This window comes from Dermacentor variabilis, chromosome 2, assembly GCF_050947875.1.
Source record: "Dermacentor variabilis isolate Ectoservices chromosome 2, ASM5094787v1, whole genome shotgun sequence".
Lineage (NCBI taxonomy): Eukaryota > Metazoa > Arthropoda > Arachnida > Ixodida > Ixodidae > Dermacentor > Dermacentor variabilis.
Window position 1 is genome coordinate 46,375,912 of NC_134569.1, and position 25,594 is coordinate 46,401,505.

Below are 25,594 nucleotides of genomic sequence, written 5' to 3' on the forward strand. Positions count from 1 at the left end.
ACGGTTTAACGAGGTTTCACTGTATACAGCTGCCTTTCCGTCAATTGTGCACACCACTACGCTACCCATACCTTTAACTGTTCTCAAACTTTGATTGTCATGTGGAACAGCTGGAGGCATGCCTCTGCATGCCTCCGAGTACAATACAGCCCGCTTATAACGACCACGACCATCGCGCAACGTCAGTTCGTTATATCCCGAAGTTCGTAGTAAGTGGACCACAGCTTACAAAGATGCGGCCAGTCAAAACACAAAATTTATTTCTTTGCGAAGAAGTCCATTATGCCCGTCTGTTTCTGCAGAGTAGATCCGACGAGGGTGGTCTACAGTTTTTTTAAAGCAGAAGTGTGCTCTTCACCGAGGCCCTTGGCATAGACAAGTTGCCTAAGGCCCTTTATGTAACTCATTGCTGCAGATGTGCTTATGGGTGCTGGCTCCAAATTTCCATCGTCATCCAATTCCTCCGCGTCACTCTCCACCTGCACTTAACAAACGATGCCCTTGTCCATGCACAGTTCCACAATATCACCATCTCCATCAGCAGAAATAAAGTCATCCCAACCAATGTCGTGGCCTCCCCACGTCGGAATTGACGACGCGCTGCCACAAATCGCCTCCGGACTGATCATTTTTGGAAGCATGACGCTCGGCATCAGGTGCTGTGTCGACGAAACCGGCCTTGTGGAAACAGTTCCACACACAAGCAGTCATCACCTCCACCCAGGCTGCCTTCACCGTCTCAACGGCTGAATATAGTGAAACTCGGTGCGGCAAGTTGGTGACCAGTCAACAGCGATGAGCAAGCACTACAGAATGCAGCGCCTATACGATGCCTTAAATGTGCGTATTATGCCCAAATCAAGCGGCTGCACTTTCGAAATGGTATTGGGTGGCAGGAAGAGTAGAGTAACTGCCGTCAGAGAAGTTCGCACGTGGTGCGTTGAGCAGTTGTCGAGCACGAGCAGCACATGCCTGGCTTAGCTCTGCATGTCGCGGTCAAACACGCCTAGCCACTCTGCGAATAAATTGCCTGTCATCCACACCTTAGTATTGTGCCTGTGGCGCACGGGTACATAGCTGTAAGTGCAACGCAGCATCTTTGATTTTCCGATTACGAAGGGCACGCGCCAGTCGCTGCCATTCCTATTAGCGCACAGAAGTACTGTAACGCGCACTTTACTGTGCTTGCCGCCAGCGCACGAGTCGCCTTTCATGGCGTGCGTCTTGTCCAGCAGCATCTGATAAAATAATACGCAGTTTCGGCTGTGCTATACACATCCTGCTCCGCGTAGCTTGCAATGACTCTGTTTCTTACAAGTCAAGTGCCAACGTCATGGTCATTTACCGAAGCCACCTCACTGACAATCGATTTAAAAACAATCCCATGCCGCACTTTGAATTGATGTAGCCAGCCATTGCCTGGGCAGATCTCAAGAAAATCCAGCAGAAACACAAAGTTTTTGGCTTTGCCAAGCATCAGTGGTCCACTTATTGACATGTTGTGCGCCCATGCATCGACAAATCACTTAAGCAGCACATCCTCTACGTCCGCATAGGTGGCCTTCCATAGGCGCTTTCTGTTCGAGTCAGTGTATGAGCCGGCGATCTTTTCCTTGCTCTTTAGAATCGTCAAGATGGTTGATTTCGAACAGTTGTACTTCTTCACCAGCTCACAGTTTTTAGCACCTTGAGACAGTTCCGTCAAAATGGCTCGCTTCTTTGCCATGTCTAGCGCCTTTCGTTTCATGACCGCTGCAGGCACGGCATTCTTGTCCACCACCCTGAATACAACGCAGGCCCGACTAGAATGATGCGCGGAAGCGAGGAAGCATGGAGACTAGTGTGGAGATGCCTGCTTCGTGGCAACAGCCAGAAAACGAAACTTCTGAACTTTAGCCAGCACCGTAGCACACCGGTTGAGACAGCAAGGGAGTTGCAAGAAATAATGAGGAGAGGGGAGTGCAATGGCAAGGATGGGCGTGAAGGCTACCTTGGAAGCCACAGGCCGACACTCGTGACGGCGGGGAGAAGGTAGTGGAGCACGAAATGGGTAGTTTGCCTGCGAGAAGGCTTGGGAAAACAGATAGCATGGGCAAAGGGGTCGGAGGTCGTCATTATTTCACATCGTGGCGCCAGGTTTACGCCATCCGTTTGCTGTAACTGATTGGCAGGGCTCAAAGACGTTTGTTGTAGTACATGCGATTTTATGCCATTGAAATAATGTATATTTTGGTGGTCGCACAGGTCTCGTTCGTCTTAAGCGAAAGTTCGTCTTAAGTGGGTTATATGTGGGCTCGACTGTACAGATGAAAATTTAAAGAACGTAAAGTAGTATTGCTAACTAAGTTTTAAAAGCTGTAACCTCACCGGAGGGGAGAGTGGTTCCGTCTTGGCTTGCAGCAGGGGTACAGGCTGCTGCTGCAGCTGTTGCTGCGGTGATTGTTGCTGCTGCTGGGGTTGCTGCTGTTGCGACTGCTGCTGTTGCTGTTGCTGAGCAGCTGTGGTTTGCTGAGCAGCTGCTGCTGCAACCTGCTGTGCAGCTTGTGCTGCTGCTGCGGCAGCGGCTGCGGCTTGCTGTGCGGCCTGCTGGGCCTTGGCCTCCTTGGTGCTGCCCAGCGGGCGACCCCGCTTGCGCTGCCGCTCCCCAAACACAGGGCTGCCCGTCTGCACCACCGTTGCCTCTGTGAAGTTGGCTGTCGTGAATTTGCCGGGCAGCTGCTGGGAATTAGAACAGCAGCCCGGTAACCATGCTGAACAGAATGCGACTCGGTGTCATAGCAGGCTTGTTCTCCCATGTGGGTTCATCAACAAAAACTTTAAGACCAACAGCAGCAAAACAAACAGCATTGGAAAAGCTGTGTAATAAATAGTGTATTCTCATGCAAAGATCACCTTTTTTATCTCAATCTCAAAACACATTTTTTCAGTGCAGCCGCAAACTAAATGCAAATTAAATGCAAAAAGCAAATTTAAATATGTAGCTGCTTAGAAAAGCAAATATGCTTGCCCCGTATATCATGACCTGTAATGTGCTCATTCTGGCTTCAAAGGGCTGCCTGACGTGTACAAGTGCTCATGCTGATGCACAGTGCATGCCTGCCAACATGCAAACTCTAGAATTCACAAAAATCCCATGCACATGACCTCATGAGTCTTGCAGTAGCGCACTTTAATCTTTCAACTTGCTTAAGCACAAACCTTTTGTGAAATCAATATGCACTTTATTAACCATGACTTACCTTTAGACGCAGCATGCAAGCTTCAGTAGACTTGTAACACCAGAGAATGAAAACATTGTTTCCAGGCTAGTTACATTCATTTCAGCAACATTTTTGCAGCCGATTTCGCCTGCTCAAGGAATGTGTCTTAATAAACATGCTCAAAGAAGGTACCGCCTAGTATGAGGCATGCTGTGCTGAAACAGGAGGGCGGCGCAGGTATGATCATAATTTTTTTTTTTGCATACATTTTGTTTCAATTTTGCATTGCCCCTATCTTCAGACAGCTTTAAAACATCTTCACGAATAGAATTTATTTTTCATAAAACTTGATGCAACATTTGTAAAATTGTAGAACAAGCCTGAGCTCATAGCTTGACAAAAACTTCGGGAGAGTTGGCAGGTATGACAACGTTATTGTTGGCTGTGTCATCAACATATTCATCAGCTGTCCAAAATGAAAATAACGTGGACGTCTAGTGCCTACTCACAAGTTTCTTTCGTGGCATTAGCCTTCAGTGGATCATGAGACAGCATGCACAGAAAGCAATACTGCTGAAAGTCATCGATTAACGGAAGTTAACCAGAAAATCACCAAATCCGAGTGCTCTAGGTGCAGTGTAGTATAAGTGATCCCCTGTGTTGATTGCAAACAGACTCGGACTGGACAAAAGAAAACATTCACCTGATATTTCAGGGCATCAGCGCAATCTGAAAAACAAATATCCAGGCACACAGAATTGACGAGCATATGTATGCATAATGTCACGACATTGGGCAATGCAGATGTTACTCCAAAAGATGAGAGCTCGCCAACCTGTTTTATGCTGGCAAGGCACCCAGTTGACTTAACCTAACCAAGTGTGATAATATAGCCAAATGCAAAGGAATGTGTCACTACTTTGGTCATGTGTGCCACATGTTTTGTAGATGTCTAACGGCAGCATCAGCACAGTTTCATGTGATCAAGGAATGTGGAATGGTTTTAGAACACCATCTCCTGTGGCTAGGTCAGCGACTTCCTCTCGAATGAGCATGAACACAACCACAACGGGCAAAGGCAACTCACAGGCAGTGGGGTACTGGGTGTGCCCGTACTTGGCAAGGGCGACGACCCCCCAGACGTAGCACCATTGCGTGGCTCAGTGGCATCGCTGCTGGCACCACCGTCTGAGGACACCTGGCCATTGCACGGTGGCCGGCTGCATCCACGCCGCTCCGTACTCATACTGCTGCCCCCCTTGATGCGCGCCCTGGTGGGTTTGCGTTCAGGGCTGCCCTCACGTGAATTGCACTCTGCTGGAATAGGCTTGAAGGCTGGGATGATCTTGATGTGGCTGTCCCGTTTCTGCTAACAAACAGTGTAAGAGTACTATATATATTTGGGGCTGACTGGTTCATGGTTTAATCAGTAAAACAGTGAAATGAATAGAACATGGAAAAATGCTCACTGATATAACTGGCATAACACTGTCACTAGGAAAAGGGTCTGAACTTGAGCTTAGTCATGAAGTCACTAGAAAACTTCAGCTATTTTTACAGGAGAAAGAAAACAGTGGCAAGAAGAGTCCTGAGAAAGGGTGCAACAAAGTTTTTAGAGCACTAATTGACAATAACAGTACAATGTTCAACTGCACTCAACATCTCAAAAGAGGGAGAAAAAAGAAAGGACAGGAAGGCAACAACTCAGTTTAGAACACGCCTGTAGGACCAATACACAGTGCACTAACCAGTTTCTGGTAGTGGTAGGGACAGTACCCGCAGTACTTGACGTTGTCCAAGAAGTTCCCAGCCTCTTCACAGAGAAGACCCGCTGCCTGCGCACTGGACCAGACAGAAACGACATGTTCACACACGAGGGCCAAACAGTGTGCAGCCATTGCATACTGCATGGCTCATCCCTTCAGCTGGCCCAAGGCAAATGGTGTAGAATTCAAGAGAGTATAGATAGGCTATCAGGACTTGAAACATGGAGATAGATCAAGCAGTCAAAGTTAGTCTGGTGCTCACCACTATGGCATTTCCTTTACACCGTGCATAGCTTCTGGTCACCAGAAATCACAACTCAAATGATAGTAAGGCAAAGCAAATGCTCCTTTTTAAACTACTCACATTCTCAACAAACTTAACTAATCACACAATGGGCACACATATAATTCCTGCAAGTGCTACAATATGTGTAGCCCTTGCTGTTTTGATACGTTAAAAGCAAGCTTCAGTGGTATGCAGAGGCCAGCAATATTGTGCTTGTCAAAAAAACATTGTAGTGGTACTAGTGAGAACTTGTTAGAAGTTCAGAAGACCAGAATACATGTGGAAATTCGCTCAAAAATGTGTGGGCAAAGTGTAGAAGCACAGATGTTTACTGCATCAGCATATATACCTTCATTGAAGTGAAGTGAAGAAACTGATTCATGATTACAGATTGCAGATTGTCCACAATCTGCCCTAGGAGGAAATAACTTTATTAGAGTCTTGAGGAACCCCTCCCCACCCACTCTTGGTTTAGTGGTCGGCAATGGTCGCGGGCCGCACCCACGTTGGGACTGCCCGGTGCAATTGCAAAGGGTGCAATTTTCATCAACTCTTGCTTACAACTTGTTGAGAACACTGTCAGAACTGCTATAGAAAGTCATCGACCTTGCGAGCACTTTGGAAATGAGGCAGCCTGGTGCAAGCTCACAGTAACAGCAAATCTTGGGGTGTCTGTCTAATGGACAGCCATGGCTGATGACAAGGTGTTTACAAAAGCCATGAAGACCGCTCACAAGAGCAAAACACACTGCATTTATTTGCTTATGGGCCTTAAGTCTGAGGCTATTGGGGGCGAGGACTTATGGAGTCGCCATCTGTCGGAAGCGCCTCCCTTGCATAGTATGAGGGATCACACGGCGCGCTCCTCACAGGTTTCGCTTAGGGCGCTCAAGAAAAACGCCATGTGGCAGCCCTCCTCGACATTTCTGTAATTACTTTCGGAATGAGAGAAGTTTTTTACTGTCAAAATAATAACCTTGGGAAAACTAAAGGCACAGAATCGTTTACAGACACTATCTCTTTATCGAATATGTACAGTGAACACCGCTGCGCGCGGTCGCCACGATGGAGTCTCCCGAACTGGCTTCTTACGTGAAAGGAAGGCAAACGCTGACAGCAAACTATGTGAAATATGTTCTTATAGCGGGCTGTCTGTATAACCAAATGGAGCATAACAGAATGAAGCCTCAAATCAGCGATTGCACGGGTTCGCAGTGAACGACTGCGCATCTTCATGCATGTCCCTGCACAATGTTTCACTTTCGCTGCGTGCATATTTTTACACCGTGCCGTGAGCTTTAGGCCGCAGAATATGAGCACTTGACAGTACACAAGCAACCATTGTTGTGTGGACACTATCAGAGCTGTTGAAAAACAATTTCGTTATAGAGACTTCGACGCCTGTCACAACGATTCAATCTTTCTTTTTTATTCTAAATTCTTGGACGTTTCAATATTATTTCTCATGTTGCGTTGCACTGTATGTTTATCGGTCTTCTCAGTGCGCGATTTCCTGCTGCTTCTTTTTCGTAATCCAATGCATTAATTTGAAACACAAACAGAACCATATGCCATGCCTTTTTTTTTAAATGTGCTTCTTACCGTTCCCTTTCCATTCCAGTGAACTTGCCAGTATCTAGCATCAACAAGTTCTTAGACCAAACCGTCATGACATTAGCCGGGCAGCAGGTGCAGGCAAGCATCTCAAGTGTGCATTTTCTGCTACTCGCCGGACATCGCAGTCCTGGCGCTGTAGCAGAAATCTTCCTCGCGTCTGTGCTTGCTGCATACCTGAGTTGTAGCCGATGGATGTCTGCCAGTTCTAAGTTTCGCGAGCCAAACTTCATGCAGCTTCTTGTCCTGCAGCTAAGTTAAAGCTGATACCGGGCTTCATTGCATACGTCCAACAGAGCAGCACTGAGAAGTAGCCTACCATGCTACACGCCTTCAAAGGCAGCCACTGCCTATTACAGTAAAATCTCGTTAAACCTTACCCGCTTAAGCAGTAGTTTCATTTTAAAAGTAGTAAAGTCAAATCCCCGCCTCAGCGGCCACTGAACATAATGTGTTTTGTATCTGCATAAACCGTGTGGGATTCTCACACCTGTGCTCTTGGGACAAAGGAATGACAAGACAGTAGTAAAAACAATCACAAGGGCATTTATTGCACCTTTCATAGATCAATGCCTGCTAGCCGAGTTGCTATCCACAAAACATGCTGATGGGCACGCGACAAATCGCGGAAGTCCGACTCACCGCGACCGGATTGCGAGTGAATATGTTTGCCCCACGCTGGATCCCAACGCCTGATCGTTCGCGTGTAAGTCACGTGAACAGTGGTGCGTTCAAAGGAGGCCACGCGAGACAGTCTCGCAAAAGCATGGATCAGTGCACGTGCGGGACGTCCGCTGCGCTCACCGACCCGCATCCAAAGAGCAAGAGCTTTCTCCTTTTCACGCCCAAGTAACCCGCCGGTAAGCGACGTTAGCAGCGCAACCCTCGCGCTATCTCTCATACTGCGCTTCAACCACACCAACCGCTGCGGGCCCCAGGCCACACGGCAAAGCCGTATTGCAGGAGACGGGAGCTATGCGGGAAAACAAGATATCAGGGGACGCGTGAGAGTTACGCATCCCCACAACCGTACCAGCTTAGAGTGTACGCACCAGTTAAAACGTAGCGTTTCCACTTTTCGTCGCACAAACATGGCGGTGCGTCATCTCCATAGGGCGGCCCGGCAGATCAACAAGCCTCTGAGATCGGAACAACGGCCTCCAAGCGCCCTGTGCGTTTACACGTGAAGCGACATCAACATCATTTCGGCGGCATGCCACCAGAGAGCGCTGTTGCATTGCGCAAGTGAGGACTCGCGTTAGGTCGAAGCTCGGATAAAAAAGACGCCGGGTGCTCAGCATAGAAGAAAAACTAAACATCGTCCTTATGATCGAACGTGACACGAAGAAGTCGGCGCTGGCATGTGACAGGGATCTGCTGTTGACTGCAGTGTGTGGCATTTGGAATGCGATGAAGTTGCTCGGCAGCGCTGCTGCGACCGCAAAGAGATGTCGGCTACGAGGTTCGGCTTTTCGCCGTCGTTGCCTCTGTTGTTGCCGAAGTGTCGACTAGCGACAGCACGGGCGATTCAGGCCTGACACTGGCAGAAGCTGCGCGTTACGTCAGCCTTGTGAATTCAATCGTCGCGACAAGAACAGGGCGCGATAAGTAACTATTACAAATGAAAAGTATTCCAAATGCCGGCACCCGGCAATGAAAAAGGCGCCCCGGGACTTCTGCAGCACTACTGCGCGCTTGCACGAAGAATATGTAACGCCAACGAGGAATCTGCCATGCGAGTGTTTGCCGAGAAGAAGGGGGCTGGCTGAAAAGCTGGCACGCAGCTTCAGTAAGTTTGAGGCCACTGTTGTCGTGCTAGGCCGCTGCGGCATCAAACGAAAATAACACTTTTGTCGCGCGAAGTGAATAAATACTGCATGTTTCTTTACCCTTTCATTGCACTCTCTCTGAGTTCCGTTTTCGACAGGTAAGTGGGCAATCTCATGCTATTTTGGTTAAACAGTACGACCGTTTAGTACGTACTTTTTCCAAGCTTCGGCCAACTACGGTTTAACGAGGTTTCACTGTATAGTGCTTTCAAATGTTGTAAAGCAGACACCCAAGGCAGGAAACCCTTACCACTTAATCAGAACCACAGCAGAGGTGGGACTTTAAACTTTAATTTGCAGCTCGCTTTGGCTCTTCTGAAGCAGCCAACCGCTTTGCCCACGTAATTCCTCATGCCAGGTCACGCTGACGGTAGGGCCAGCTTTTCCAGTTATGGAGCTCGCCCCCAATAATCTCCCTTCTGCAAAAACTTTTTCTTTGTTGGTGGTTTTTTCTGGCAAGTCACAGTCAGAAAACGTGGACAGCTTGGAGTGAACCAACTCATACACCTAAGGATATCCTAAGCAAATGCCAATCCATGTCACTGTCCACCAGAGTTGCACTATCATATGGATGTCTCCCATCACCATCTCTTTTAGTGCTCGAAAATAGTGCTGGCCCACATACCATGTGACGTGGAAGTACTGCTTGCACCCAGACTTGTTGCACTGCATGCATGCTCCAATGGACGCCTTGCTCTCGTGGTGCTGCTGCTCGCAGATGAAGCAACTCTGCAAAGATGGGCAGTTCTGACTTAACATGCTATAACTAGCCTGGTTCAAGAGGCTCTCATAACCACAGCCCAAGCTCAATGCTGAACCGTGGCCTTCTTCAGAGCTCTCTCATTACCCTGTGCAAATCAGTTACTACTTACTAGAGAGAAAACTGGCACCATGCTTGTTTGACCCCATTGAGTTCAATGAGAATCGCAGGCTGTGAATTGGTATCTGTTGACTTGAACGCTGTACTGCAGATTCAATTTTCTGGCTTTGTGAGCTATAGTTTCTCCTGCCCACTCTACTTCCAATTTTCGCACAGCAGGACGTATTCACACTGCTGCCACAATGCCACAAGGAATTCAGTACAATCTTTTGTGTTTTCATATAACCTTTTGTGCAACAACTTAATAATGGCTTGGTGGCATTGATCAGCATAAGCAATAGCAGAACTGACTAGAGAGAGTTCACGAGCAAAAACTCACAACCCTGCAAATAGGATGTGTTGTTGCTGTATGTCTGATATGTGGCTTTGAAAACAAACAGGTCAAAGATGGCACAAGGACAAGAAAGTAAGCAACAAGTACACCAAATGCTGTCTCTTTTTAAGACTAGCACCACGGGGTTTAACGTTTGTCAGCACTGCTTATATAAAGGGTGTTCTATAAAAGGTATGTGAAATTTCTTTAAAGTATGAAAAGTGCAATAATTAACAACTTCTGAGGGAGCAGACGATTTCTGTATTCAATGAAGTTACTAAACACTGACCTTGCTGTAACGGTCCTGCGGAACCAGCTGCAACACAATGGGCTCCATGGTGGTCACGTTGCCAAAGCGCACCTCCGGGATGTACAATGCACAGACCACATGTGCCCAGCCTGAACAAAATAATAATAATAAATAAATAAATAACATGGCCTTTTTCATATGCCTTAAGTGCAGGCTACCTCTTTCTCTGTTTACAGACAATTGATTTGCTGGTAGGTAAGAAAGCCTCAGTTTCAACTAAACGTGAAGCAGTAACTGCAATGTAAACTGCATTGTTAAGCACAGGAAAAATTCACAGCAGCACACAAACTATATCCACATTATTTTTTGGGTGGCACTGGGCTTTGTATGTGGTATACCTGCCACAGGCGACAACACTTGATGCAAGCCCATTCCAAGCTCGAGACAATGAAGAGGCAAGTAGTGTGAGCTGGGCAAAGGCAAGCCTGATTGCAAGGAGAGACATGGAATAAAAAAAGCATGTACGCTTGTACATGCTTGGCAAAGCATGGCCACAGAGCTTTTGTGCTACAATGTGGTTTTGACATGCCATCTTGCACAGTGGCCACTGTCGTTCAGGTTTGCCTGGTAATTTTCGTTGAAATCTTTCTTCCAGCAATGCAGAAAACACAGAGAATTTGCAAAACTGACAAAACATCGCTGCTTCCATGTGTGATAGCACAGGGCTACAAAAGGTCTCTTAGTACTCAAAACAATTGATAATCAGAAATACTGGACGTTTTTTCACAGAACATTGCATTAGGTATGATTACCTCTGCTTTGTGCTTAGGGTGAAAATTTACAGTTCTCTGTAATAGATAATGTGAGTTAAACGGCATACGCTGGAAAGGAAATATTATGTCACTCTTTTGGCTAATTTCCACAGTTCTCACACATCCAGAATATTTAAAGGGACACTAAAGGTTACTATTAAGTCAACGTGGACTGTTGAAATACCATCCCAGAAACCTCGAAACGCTTGTTTCGTGCCAAGGAGAGACTTATTTTAAGAGGAAATGCGTTCTGAAGCGTCCGCGTACCTCTAGCGCAGTTCAAATCGCCCGCCCTTCGATCGAGGAGTACTGACATCATGGTCTCTTAGTGACGTTGCGCCATCGTTGAGTAGAACGGCGTCCGCAGATGGCACTACAGCTTTTCTGCGCAAAACGCAAACGCACGGCCAGAAACAGACCCAAGACAGAGCCGACAGGAGAGCGAAAGCGGGAGTATGGTGGCTAGCGGAAGGAGAAACGCGCGACCATAAGCTGGTACTTCATTCTATGACGCAAACTTCGATGCTCGTCGCAACGGACCCTGACAATGACAGAATGGCTCGTGATGGTGGGCTCAACTCCAGCGATTTGAGCACTGACGAGCGCGACCTGCTGCTGAGGGCTCGCGCTGCCGGCGTCGTTGCGTACTACGACGGCGGCCTCGACACTGGATCTCCGGAGCGGGAAAGCAACGAGGGCTTCCCACGACATCACATGGACGTGGCATTCTCGCTGCTTCTTCCAAATGAAAGCTTCGCGAGCCAGCAGAACCCTCAGAGTACGACGCGATAACGAAACTACTGAAACTCCAAAGCGTGCCCGGCGCAGAGTCGAGCGAAAACGAAACCTTTCGACCACCCATATTACTGAAGGGTAACGTCAAAATGTTATTTTTTCTTAGAATCGAATAGACGTAGACAAGTAGCATTTTTTCCGTCTTATAATCGAATGAAATGATATTTTTAATACGAGTAGTTGAGTATTAGTAACACAAATTATGAGGAGTGCTTTCGTCATCGGGCTAGTACCGGAATGTCGCTGGGGGGTCTCAAATCGTGTCATGCATTTACCTCAATTTCTCGGTTACTAAAGCTCTGTTCGCGATTATATTGACGCCTTAGACGTTCTAGAACACTGCTCTACCACTTTAACTTGAGTTTCTGGCAACCTTTAGTGTCCCTTTAAATAAAGAACACCCACAACAACAGTGGCTGTGCAGCACAGCACATAAAAAGACTAAGAAACAGGCAATGAGTTTCAAGGACATTACAGAGACCATGGCAACACCATGACTGCAGTTGATAAGCGCCAATTACAGCTATCACACTGAAAAACTGCAACTACTTGTTCTGATCAACCCAGTGGCTACTGTAAGTAGACACTCTATCTAGTAGGCACTCTATCAGCAGTGACTCTGTTATGTGTCTTCATGATATTACGCACAGCAGCTTTTGAACTATTATGGACAAATCAAGCATATAAAAAGGAAAATACAATGTAAGACACCTCCTGAAAGCAATAACTCAAGAGTACAATTTCAACAGCAACACCAATAACTTCTTTTTTTTTGGCTTTTGCCAAAAATGCATAGACCTTAATATTAAGGCGGATGCCTGCATTCATGCTAAGCGAATGCATAAGCAAGCCACATTTCTGCAAACAAAATGATTAAGAAGTGAGACATCAAGCTTAGGGTGCAGGCAAAAGGAGCAGCACCTGTGATCCTTCTCCGTCCCCAGCCTTGAATGGCAAATCTCAAGAAAAGAAAAGGAATTAAACAACTTGCTTTAAAAAATGTGCTGTGCCTTTGAAGAAAATTCACACCTCCATCATATTTGTGCTAATTACGTGCACCGACTTATTCACGCACATCGTACAACAAGGATGGCTATCTTTTGCCTCAACAAATGCTCACAGCAGAGTCACTACGTCTTCATGATGTTACAAACAGCAGCTTTTGAACTATCGTGGACAAATGAAGCATACAAACAGGAAAATACAATGTAAAACCCCTCCTGAAAGCAATAACTCAAAAGAGCAATTTCAACCACTACATATCCAGTTGCCAACAATAGTGTAAGCCCCAAACTAGTCATAAAGGCCAAGTTCATGCCAACACGAGATGAAGTGGCAAAAACTGATATGAAAGAATATGTTCTTGTTATCCCTAACTTGTCTGAGTTTGATTTGTACATGGCAACCTAAAAAACAAATTAAGAATTATATTACGGCCGGGGTATCACATGCCAAAACTACAATCCAATTATGAGGCACACCATAATGGGGGGGCTGCGGAATAATTTTGACCACCTGAGGTTCTTTAAAGTGCACCCAATGCACAGCACACGAGTGTTTTTGCATTCTGCCCCCATCGCATTGCAGCTGCCCCAGCCAGGATCAAACCCACGACCTTGAGCTTAGCCAATGCCAAAGCCCCTAAGCTACCACAGGCGGGTCCCACGATAGTGCGTGCAAGGCTACTGTAAGGCGGCTTTACAGTGTCATAAGTCACAGGAAAGCAGTGCTCACCGCCGTTGTCAGTTCTCTTGAGTGCGCCGTCCCTGGATGGACACAGCTCACACCGCTGCAGATGGCATGCACCAAAAGGTGAGTACCCACTCCTAGGAATCGCAATGCCTTCACAACTGCCAGTACGCATACAAAGGGACAAAAGAACACCAATATCGCACTGAAGGCACCAAAACAATACGCAAGCTAAAATGAGAGGTGATGAACGTCCTAGTGACACACACACACACACACACACACACACACACACACACACACACACACACACACACACACACACACACACACACACACACACACACACACACACACACACACACACACACACACACACACACACACACACACACACACACACACACACACACACACACACACACACACACACACACACACACACACACACACACACACACACACACACACACACACACACACACAAAGTGTCTTATTATTGATGGGACGTTTATATCAGTATTCAAATCCAAACTAAGCAATCCAGAATTTATGAGAACTTGGAAATGGCTTCCCTCAAGTGCATCTGCCAGCCATCTGTGGTGTTGAGTGCCAAAGAATTTCCTTGATTACGGTAGCAGTTAAGTGGCTGGCTATTAGTACACAGTGTAAATAAGGGTACAAAGCAATCTCAATATGACTGCAACATGCCCCGCCACTACGCATTTTTGCTCTTAAATAAGAAATAAAAATGTGCCTAGTAGTACATTATCATTTATTTAGGAAAAGAGTTATGTAAAATAAATAATAATACTATGACACTTATAATACTATACAGAGTGTGTAGAACATCCTCAGAAACAATGTGGTCACTTGACAATGAGAGATACAACAATAGAGATAATGCTGAACACAGCCCAAATATATTGTGGGAATGTCCTTCCAGTGCTTGACCAACAAGTTCCCTACTATATTTGAAAACTACTTTCTGAGGTTATTTCTTGATGGAGTGGTGATACCAATATTTTCCATTGTTTTTTTTCTTAACTTTTATTTATAGCTATGGGCCTGATTATCACCGAACAGAACCTCTTCTGCTCCAACATAATGGTTAATTAATGACATCATTAATTGTGACTAGTGCTGCCCTGACCGTGACACAGCAGGCATACATCTGCTACTTCTGTGCGACCACAGCTTGTGATTATTGAGCTCATGCACCAGTGACGCACCAGGGGCATGCTGAGTATGAAATCTGTCTGCCAGCCACACACATACTGTGCAATGTCATTGCCATTTGAATTGTCACTGCTTCTGTCGAACAAGGCCTACATTTTTTTTTAGAAGCAGGAATCGTTGCTATTCCAAACGTAGCCAACCATTTTCAGTTCAGTCTTCTGCAAAGAAGTGGACCATAAATGGCGTGAGCGGCAACAACAATATTGGTGAACCCGACATGTGCACTGGCCAAGTGCTGAATGGCAAGCCGTCCTACATGCCTGTAGCAAACATAAAAGAGGTTTAGAATAGCGAAGATATGCAAGGTGTAGACTACAAGAGCAGTGTTCATGATAACGGCTTGCGAGGATGTGTGCAACCAGAATGTGCAAAACTTTGTACAGTAACCGACTGCATTCCACTTAATAGCCAGCAACTCAATTATTACGATGGTATTATCTGTATCTTTCCTTTTCGAAAAAGATGTGTTACACAATAGAATAACACTCCTAATGCATTCCAGTTGATCATAGCACTGCTGTTTGCAAGTACATCTCAGTATTCATCTGCATTAATCCAGGACTTGTGTGTTCTTCACATTGTTGTTTTTTTGTCTAGTATTCTTTTCCAGCTCCATGACATGTTTTCTGTCGGTGGCACATAAAATCAGAAAATCATGGGGAGTACCAAACAGCATACAAGGGGTCAGAAGCAAGCAACTTGGCAGAAAACGATCACAGCAATGTTTGTTTTCATCTCGTATGGCACCACAATTTGAAGTATGCTGCCTGCATTTCTAAGGTCAAATTAAAGTACGCTGTAAAATAAATATGTTACTTGATCAGAAGTCTTACTTGGTATGTCCCTGAAGGAACTTCAAAGCATACATGTTGTATCCATAATGTCTATTACCTCACAGGTGCCACCAGAAATTACAGTGATTGCAGTAAGCATGTATGAATAGTTTATAGCACAAGAACCATATTCCTGGTTCCACTTGACAGTGTGACATTCTAGCCATCACAGAAGTGATCTAACAAGAATAACAACACTCCAAACATGCAACACTAACAACATGACACTTCTGCAGCCTGCGAAAGGTGCAACAAAGGAACTATGGTTGTATGCACATTGTTTTGCACCACTGATACTAGAGATCAGCGGTAAGCGCCCAACTGTATATTATCCTCTACATGAACCGCTATTTATGCTGCAGATAGACATAGAAACATGACACTAGCCTCTGTCTGAAAATGTCAAATTAAGCTTTCATCCATGTGGGAAAAGCATATACTCACAACACGAGCACATCTTTCCTGAGACTCGCACTTCCGGCAGAACCAAGGCCCAGTGGGCACTTGCACAATTCCATAGCAGGCTGCAGGAAAACAAGGTTTGTGTAACCAAAACAAGTTAGCTACACCACTATATAATTTAAATTTGTAGCTATTTATGAGGTTTATCATTCCAAAGCCACAGTTAGGCTACGAATAATGCCATGGTTAAGGGGGCTTCATACTTTTGACCCTGTGGGGTTCTTAGTAGATGAGACTCTTAGTACATGAGAATTTTTTGTATTTCATCCCCGCACATTTAATATATTAGACAGAAAGAGGGCTAGTGACATGAGTACTAGACATTCTACATTTAAACTGAGAATCTGCAAATGACAGTTTCGAGCATGAAAAAACATGACCCATATCACACAGCCTACAAGGAGTAGAATAGGAACTTAATTTAAATGCTATCACAGATGCTCCGTTGGCATGATAACGACTATAATTCAAGTCGTAGTTGCTCTTCTTTGCCTGTTATTGGTCTCGTCGAGTTGGCATGCGCAACTTCAAAAAACAGAAAACCACGAGTTTGCTTTGTACAGATTTCTCAAGTTCTATACTAGCCTATGTCACGGGATCAGACACAGGAGACGCACTATTGCGGATCGAAATGAACGTGTATGGAAAATGTGAGCTATAAGGTCACTGGACGAGCGACCGCTGCTACGCATCGTGAAACTAGTACTGAGATTTGCGACCAGCGCGGCAGATGACATTAGCTATGCCACACACTCATCGATTGAAGAAATTCCATCGCAAGTAGCGAAGTTCACGGATGTAATGACATTTATACGATCATTTTGGCAACTAAATGGCACGTCGTTGCACACGCCTCACGCTTGCTGAACGGCTGTCTAGCCGCAGCGCGCAAAATGGCATTTCCCTGATACAAGACACGGAGAGACAGGTAAGCTGGTGAGGGCAAGCCCTGCTAACCTCGAACGGGGTAACGGAGGCAGTGGAACATGACGGCGTCAATAAGCAAGTCCGAAATGACTCCACTGGGCAACGAGCCCAGGCCAACGTTTCAAAGCCCGTGATGCGAGGACGCGCCGAGTGCGTGCGCCGCAACGCGCGCACAGCTCGGGACTGACGGTCTGCTCGCAGGTACACGAATATACTGGCAGAGTGAGAGTGGACTGGAGGGTTCTTTTTCACACCACAATCGGAGCCCGATGGGTACAGTTTACGCCGTGTTTATGGCGGCAACTAGACGTTACGACGTCCGCGGCACGACTGCCGCCATAGTTAGGCGAGAGGAGCGCGCAAACGGCGTCCGTTCGCCGTGCAGCCTGCCTGGCCGGCCAAGCGCGGGATGCCCGCTCAGCAGAAATGAGTTTCTACCTTGGTGGACGGCCACGGTGCAGCCCTGGCCGTCGCAGTACACGAGTGGATTCTCTGCCCAGCCGCGCTCGTCGGAGCAGACGCAGCAGCCGCCCACCATTTCCTTCATGGTGCCGCCGCCGCGCCGGTCGGAGCTCCCTATGATCACTTAGGGAGGCCGATCAGTTGTCTTCTTCATCGCTGCGGATCCATTCATCGAGGAACTTTTCACGGCGGGTCCTCCGGGACCGACCGTTCACCAAAGGCATGTACCCCCCACCACCACCTCGCAACCGATGCGCTTCTGCTTATTTTGTTTTGCACACACGCTTTCATTAGGGACGCGCAGGTGGCCAGTCGACTCTCGCGCTCACGCTAACGGGAGCGCGTTTTTGAAGCACCGATTGGCCGAGCGCACAACATGGCACAACACCATCCGCGAAAATTCACATGCGAGATTTTAGGTTCCGGTGTTACTTGGCGCGGAAGGCCTTCTCGGTAGCGAAATCAGCAAAAGTTTCTCCCCACTGAAAAAGCAAAGCAACTTGTGCGTTGGCTGACTCACCTTTATTGCAATAGCAATTATATGGATATTCTAGGCGCATTTCTGCCGTCGTCGACGGTGTCGTCGTGATGTTCTGTATAAGGTGTAATAGTACCCGTGTGCCTTATGCTGTACGTGCGAGTGAAAGCGTGCGAGGGTGAGCATACGATGGTGGCTAAATCTCGCTCAAGGGAGGAAAATGGGGAGATAGTGCGCCGTCTTCCATCGCGTGCATGGTACCGGGGTGTTCTACTCCGGTGGCCGCTACTTATTGACCACGTACTGCATATCTTGACTTATGGCGCGGCCGCGCGGGCCCTGCGATCTGCGATGGGGACAGCGCACGTGTGCCGAGTGCCAATAGCTTCGTGTGCGCTGTGTTTTCGATGCTTAGTTCGTTGAAGCGAGAGGCAACACGAAGGTCAATTCGCTCGCTGCTGCTGCCACGTTTCCTCACTCCAGTGTTTTGTCAGCAAGTGTGCACAGTCATTGAGGGAGAGGCGTCCATGTTTGCTTGTGCGTGCATGATGTACGTGCTTGTTTAGTTAGTAAGCGAATTACGGCATTCATGGCTGTGATGTCATGAAAGAACGCAAAGACGATAGAACACAGGACGAGTCGTTACTTAAAAAGCCAGACATGCATTCGCCACTTTGTTGAAGTGCTGCATTGTATATGCCACAAAGCCGTTGGCCACTGCATATCTTGATATTTGGTGTGAACGCTCAAATATTTAACACGAAGAATTAAAGAACCAAATATGCACTGTGATGTGCTGTATGATACCTCAAGGGCACTCTGCATGCTTGCTTGCTTCTCATTTGGGGTGCTTACCCGCCAAAGGGGATTGGCCAAGAAGCTGGCAGTTAAAGGTTAAAGGGAAGGGATAGAGAAAGAAAAACCTAAATGAAAAAGCAAATCAGAGTGAGGCATAACATTTATGATAATTAAGAAATAGATATACAGGATATGAAAAAAATTTCGTGATATGAATGTGCAATACCCTTTCTATTAATTTCATAACATTCAAAGTTAGTGCAATTGGCCACACACACACACACACATTCCTGCTCCTTGTTTGTTAAGCAGAGGGATTATTTTTGCAAGTTTCCAGTCAGGAGGAAACCATGCGTTCATAAGGGAATGGTTAAACATATTAGACAGCTCTTGTGGGGAGAGGCCAAATATTTTCAACATGCCTGACGTAATGCCATCTGAACCCAGAACTGTGCCAGGGAGCAGCCGAACAACATGCGGAAGCTCTTCCATTGTTACCTCTATAAAATCATCCCCAGATATGGCCCCTACGAAGTTTACCGGCAGCCAAGTTGTAAAGTGCTGTTCTAAGCCTTTAGCAATATTATTTAATGATTCTAACTATTCTTTTGGTAACAAATCAACTGAAGCAATATTCTCACATAGTAGTGATGGTGAAGAAAGCAGCAAAACTGGGATTGACAAAACTAGCGTTTTAGTGGGCAAACTTGTGCGTTCAAAACAGGCTACACCCAAAAGAACGGCGACAGCGGCGAACACAGTCGGCGATCGGCGTAAATCTGATCAGCTGTCAAGCGTGTCGGCTTTTATACACGGGTCATCAAAGGTTCCAGAGTAATCGGTAGTGCCCGCGTGTCTTCCCGAAAGTTCTATACAATTCGCGTCGCACATGCAATCAGATTACACAAGCTTCAGTGACAACATATATAACCATCGATAACATTTGAGAAACTTCCGATACATGCAGGCGTGTCCTGCACAGAGCGCTAACATTCGTTAGACTGTGAAAAATGTTCGCCCGCAAAAGATAAACAAATCCATGTGCCAATATTTATGGGCACTGGAATGGCCTTGCCAGAGCGGAGAAACCTACAGTGCTTCTTTATTACTTTTCGACAAAAAATTATAGCGTTTTCATCATAATTATCCTTTGCTAATGAAATTGTCCTTTTACACATAACAGCAGCATACTTATAGTTGCTCCAGTTAGTAAGGCGCTTATTCAAAACAAGTTCCTTCCATGCAGCTTTTCAGCATCTGTAATCTCATGCGCAGTCACATTTTGGCCATGTGCACGCTAATCTAGTGTGATATGTTTATGTTTGCTTGTGTGCGCTGACACCATGCTAGTTAATTCAGTTAATAAGCGAATGTTTCTAATACGGCCGATAAATTACTATCCTTACGTCGTATAGCCATGTAATAGCCTGCTATCGCACCCTTTGGTTGGTAAATTTGCACAAAGCCTGATCGCTTTAAAATCTCGTTCTATACCTGTCATAGAAGACAAAGCTGACTGTAAATTATCTTTAAATTTTGAAAAGTTCACAAAAGTCTGTGTATGTTCATTTAAATGAATCGTTAATATCAATGACACTCCGGCGGTGGTCACTACTAGTGGCGCAGCATTGACCACAGCCAGAGAGAGCAATCGAGCTAGCAGATGTCAAATCGAGGACAGATCGTGACGACAAACACACGAAAGTGGCAACTTTAGCTTTTAAACATGTAAAGTTGTTAGCGTTAGTCCAATCCCGTAAACGTTTTCCAGGCGAGTTAATGCAGAAGCCCCACGACACGATGGAAGTTGTCACCTGCAAACAATGTTCTTTTTGCAATAGGCCATTGCAGCATCAAGTGAGCATACGTCTTGTACCCCAGCAGGAAAGTGGGAGTTAATTATAGACAGCGGAGCGCAACCTGGAATAGTTTTCCAATTTTCAGATTTCTCAAATGCAAACATCATCTATGCTGACACCTCTAATAGGATGCACACACTTTATTAATACCCACCATGCATCTGCTTCCTTTCTTGGCAACAGTTTCAGAGCACAAAGACAATCACACACACACATACAAACACCCATGTTTTCTTGCACTCTGAAGTTGTTACCAAGATTGATAACCAACTAGCCTAGCTACAAGTTCTACATTATGCTTCCTCTCTTCCGAGGAATTGGGAGTAGCCCTGACACCACCTGCCTTGTCGCCAAGTCACTCAAACATTCCTACACAGTCTGCGAATGCAAATTCCTGTTGGGTGTTGCAACACTGAATTTTCCTCCCATCATGTGCAAATTTCTGCACGGGGGACAGTGCCTTGACTCTCATGTATCGCAACACAAGTGAAAGCTGCAGACCACCTGAAGTAAACATTTTTGAGGTCACCGTCAAAAATCGTGACAAGCAAAGATGTGTTGTGAATACGTTTATTCATTTAGCAATATACAGGTATCATACAAGAGCGAAAAAAGAAAATTAGTTGTAGTGAGCAAAACAATATGTGTACAGGAAGGAACAGTTACAGCAAACACTATCTTATGGAAGAATGCACACTGTATCTTGACACTTCGCTGTTTTTTCAAGAAAACTCGTCAGTAACAGAACACACAAGTAACAAGAAATGCGTGTAAAACATCCGGAGAGCATATGTATATTATATATACGACGCATTTTGTAGATATATATATATATCTCAATATGTATATATATATATATATATATATTATAGACAAGTAATACTACTGTATATTTAAGAAAATAAAATTTTTCTGTTAATAAACCCATAGATATGTAAAAACTTCAGCGCACAGATAAAACAATGTGGACTGGTCACATGCATGTCAAAAATACCTCACGCTCAAGTGCTCACTTTCATAACTCATCCCTGCACATTCACATATGCACAAACTTCTTCACAAACAACATAATGCAGTGCTGTCGGGGGCCCCAAGAGCGCTCTGAACTTACTCTGCAGTCAAGTTCGGAGCAATGAAAGAAATGCCCAGCACGACAAAGGGCCTGCAACGGCGACTAAATGCTTCTTCTCCAAGGAGTCCCGTAAAGTCCTGCTTTTTTGCTCTCAGAGTAGCCAATCTCGCTAAAAAAACAAAAGCCAACGTCACTGCACCTAAAATAATAGAAAAAAAAGGGAGAGAGAATACCCTCTCACCTTTTTCCAGCACACCACAATCCAACCACACTATGTCATCACGAGCTCTACCTAAATCCTGACTGGGCCTTCAATCAGCACCTTTTGTTTTGTTTTTTTGATTACCACAGCATGATGCAGCAGTGCATTTTTACTGCCAACATGTCTGTGCCGATCACCGGCAGTAACGCTCAATCTTGCAATGCTATGTGCACAGTTTCATCAAAAGAACCCAAATGCACTGGTCGGTTACTTGGGAGGGGTTTAACAAAACAAGGCGACAATGCCACACTTTTCTAACGACATGCAAGAAAGAAAGAAGAACTTCAGGGCATAATGGCAGATTTACTAACAACTTTACACAATTAACGTGCGCGAGTGTGCAGTGCTTGGATGCAAAATGTGTTATTGATGCGGCTATGGCCAACCTGGCGCAGAGTCAATGTCGAGCGACCCATCATCCAGGAAGCAAGGGATACACAGGAGGCCATGCAAATGGCTATGAGCAAAGTAAGGTCTCAAAAACCTTGTCAGTAAGCCCATTTTTTTTTTTCTCGCCACAATAAAATGCTAACTGCCACAGAAAGCACCGTCATAGTGCACTTCATCAACCATAGCAAAGCAAAATGCAAGGCTCTTTTTTTTTTTTCAGCTGAACAAGGCAAATTGTTTGAACAAAGGCAGAAGTCAGTTGCATAAATAATGCCAAAATCTGATAAAAACCCAAAGTTACAAAAAATTTGTAGCCCGTAAACAGAGTGCAAATAGGTAGCTGCTGGCTTATGACTGCTTACTGCATAGCAAACTAGTACACTGAAGGCTTGTGCTGGGAAATGCAAGTGGCTGTGTAAAAAAGGCAACAGCTCTAAAACAACAACAACAAAGTGAGTAAGTACACCCCAGAAGGAAGTTTTATACATCTGTAAAAAATAAGGCATACAAGAACAGCGTGCGTGCGCACACACACGCACGTGCACAAGCACACACGCGCACAAGCACACACACACACACACACACACACACACATAGATACACCCAGTTTTAAAAAAAAAAATAACACAAGAGTAATGCATTACTTCGAGTCAGGACCCAATGTGGCACCGGGAGTGCTGCTACACTAGACATTCATTCGTGGGAGAACAATGCGGCTCACAGACTGCAATGACACACAAGGATTCCACAATGAGTTTTGAACAACTGCACCCAAAAGCATCAGCGACAGTATAACACAGTTGACCGGCTTTGTCAAATGCCAGAAGACATTCTCAGCAATTTGTTCCAGGAACTGTGACATTACAACAATCTCCAAAGGGGTCCAAATGTTGAACCTCATACTTTGCAATAAAGGGGGGAAAAAGTGTATAAAGTGTACATATATGGTGGCTGGCTCAGTATTGTAAGGTGCCAACCGAGGAACCAAAGAGAAAAGAGAAATGAGTAAGTGATCCAAAAGGCTCGAGTATTGTGAAGAAACAAGAAAAATGAGACAGGAAGGAAAAAAAAATGTGTTCGAGAGATCTGGCACTGGCTGAGCACATCTGGTCCATTGCAAGGAATGGGAAGACTTAACTACAGGACGCAGTTGTGTGACCAGACAAAACGTGGTGCGCATTAGCAAATGTCTCGCACAGATGACCCCACCAATAAAAGTGGCAATATGAACATGCATTGAAATACTTGGGGAAAAAATTAGTAAACAGGAAAAGTGGACTTGTCAGCACTGCTGCCAATGTAAATGTGTACCACCCCCCTGAACCTTGAAGTTACCCCAGAGTGTTAAGCCCGGTTGAAGACCTTTGTCCATTTAACATCCCCAACATGTCAACTTTGTAAAAGCACAGAAGCAACAGAGATCACAAGTTCTGCCAGGTTCAGAAAGCCACACTTGAAACATGCACATTGCTGCAGCGTGCACAGTATGCACACGTTTCTACATGCACGCACACAGGAGCACTCACCTGGAACTAAGAGAGCCCTTCATCATGCAAGACATCACAGATATCCAGACACACACACACACACATTTAAAAGCCCACATGGTACCAAGCAGCCAACAGACATAGAAAGAGAGAGGTCATGACATTGAGTGCCAAGAAAGGCAGACAACATTGCACGATGCCCCACCAACCCACAGCACTCCCCTGCCCCACCCATTCTTTCACAGAAATAGTGCCCAGGACAGAAGAGCCACATTGGACCACAAGCAGGCTTCAGAGATTGCCTCACAACAAGAGTGCAGGGAAACAAGTGCATCATCTACGGCTTCTAGACCCTGAGCGCGAAGCTCCAATAGGCGTGTGCGCAACACTTCTCGGAAGCGAGACGGGTGGCGGCACGCCGACAGACGAGGAGAGACACCGTGCCTACGACGAGTTCATGCACAGAGTCCAGTTGGGGTCGATCGGCGAAAAGCTCCACGCACAGTTTGGCCCACGTTTACAGATTGCTTCTGCAGCTGGCATCAAAGGTAAGCTTTCCTTCGGTGCGCTGCGAGAATGGATCATCAGTGCAGTAGCTGTGCCCTGAGTGGGAGGAGAAAAAAAGAAGATTTTGTCACATCTCATAGTGACGAGCTTTATGCGAGCCTCAATGCACAGATAATAAAAGAGCGAAGCTGGATAATGAGTTTGTGCACAGTTCGCGCGAACTTGTACAATTGCAGATGTTGTAATACTAAAGCTTGTTGGCCGACACATTGTCATTGTGCAATACCATTGTGCAAAAGTGCCAATAAACATTTATACTTGCATCATAGAGCAACTCAAACATGGACACTTTACCTGTGTAACCAAGTAAGCTAGTAAGGCTTAACTGAAACAGCACCAGTGCAATGCATTGCAAGAGTAAGACCCTTTATTTATTTTTTACATACTGCAGCCCTTTTAGGACTATGGCTATACTTTGTGGTGTGATCATTTTAAATACTGAAAGCTATTACATTAAAGAAAGTAGACCATAGTAACCAGTCCACATAAAGCATTTTTCTTTCATGTAAGCATGAATGCCTGCCAGTATTCCATGCACCAAAACAACATATTCTGATAAATGTGCAAGGAAGAGCATGACAGAAAATCAAGTTCTGTAGGCATAGAGCTAACATATTCCGCACAGGAATGCTATAACAAGGTACAACAGACTTCTGTTAGTCCAAGCCCCCACCACCCCAAATATCTCCCGTCGAAAATGCTTATTTTTGGCATGCTCTAGGAACGCTTTTTAACCCTTTCAGGCTCAATGACGTAAATCTATGGTGCAGCAAACAAGTCCAAAATGGTCGATGCCGTATATTTAGGGCGCCGTCTGAATGTTTAAAAAGCACGCCAGTTTCCTAATTTTTTCTTTCCTGGCATGTGCTGCCACTATGTGGGAATACAGGGAATTTTTTTCTCGCGCATCCCTCTCTTGGTTTTCATTGCATGGTTTGTTTTAGAGCTAGTTTGCTCCAGGACGTCGATATACTACCGCTCGTGCATGGGCATGCGTGCGCGGGCAATGGTTTGGGTTTTGTTTCGTGGGCGGTTTCGGCTTCTTCCGCTAGCAAAACTGATGGCTATCTCGTTACTAATCGCTCACATGGCAGCCGCCTGTTTCTTGCTTGTTCAGTGCTCCCACTGGTGAGCATAGGAAGGATGCCGCCTGCATGCGTTTCCTTTATATTTTTCTGGGGGGAGGGGGGGGGGGAGACTTGCGACATCTGATTGCCTCTGATTGGCGATAAGATGAAGATTAGCAGATGTTTGTCACATGTGTTGCTTTTTTGAAGGGCACACAACCACACAGTTTTCTTGCGTGCGCTCACCTATGCAATTC

General features: G+C 45.7%; 2 protein-coding genes across 14 annotated transcripts in view; both read right to left on the minus strand.

Moving 5' to 3' along the window:
• Alh (coiled coil domain containing protein Alhambra) overlaps window positions 1–17,651 on the minus strand; it is a 61,986-nt gene extending 44,335 nt beyond the window's left edge. For 6 of the 10 annotated variants that reach the window (XM_075680350.1, XM_075680349.1, XM_075680348.1 and 3 more), the window contains exons 1-8: window positions 17,334–17,650; window positions 15,951–16,030; window positions 13,480–13,534; window positions 10,178–10,287; window positions 9,321–9,424; window positions 4,949–5,042; window positions 4,288–4,569; window positions 2,368–2,718 (exon numbers count right to left, since the gene is read on the minus strand). In XM_075680350.1, coding sequence (XP_075536465.1) covers window positions 2,368–2,718; window positions 4,288–4,569; window positions 4,949–5,042; window positions 9,321–9,424; window positions 10,178–10,287; window positions 13,480–13,534; window positions 15,951–16,030; window positions 17,334–17,442 — 1,185 coding nt within the window. In that variant the 5' untranslated portion in view covers window positions 17,443–17,650. Of the gene's footprint in view, window positions 1–2,367; window positions 2,719–4,287; window positions 4,570–4,948; window positions 5,043–9,320; window positions 9,425–10,177; window positions 10,288–13,479; window positions 13,535–15,950; window positions 16,031–17,333 lie in introns of all 10 variants that reach the window. The other 4 variants (XM_075680351.1, XM_075680345.1, XM_075680344.1 and 1 more) reach the window with 3 other exon arrangements.
• Window positions 17,652–21,044: 3,393 nt separating this feature from the next.
• Window positions 21,045–25,594, minus strand: part of LOC142571769 (fibronectin type-III domain-containing protein 3A-like) — a 92,843-nt gene continuing 88,293 nt past the window's right edge. For all 4 annotated transcript variants that reach the window (XM_075680359.1, XM_075680356.1, XM_075680358.1 and 1 more), the window contains exon 28: window positions 21,045–24,306. The gene's annotated coding sequence lies outside the window, so the exon portion shown is untranslated. The remainder of the gene's footprint in view (window positions 24,307–25,594) is intronic.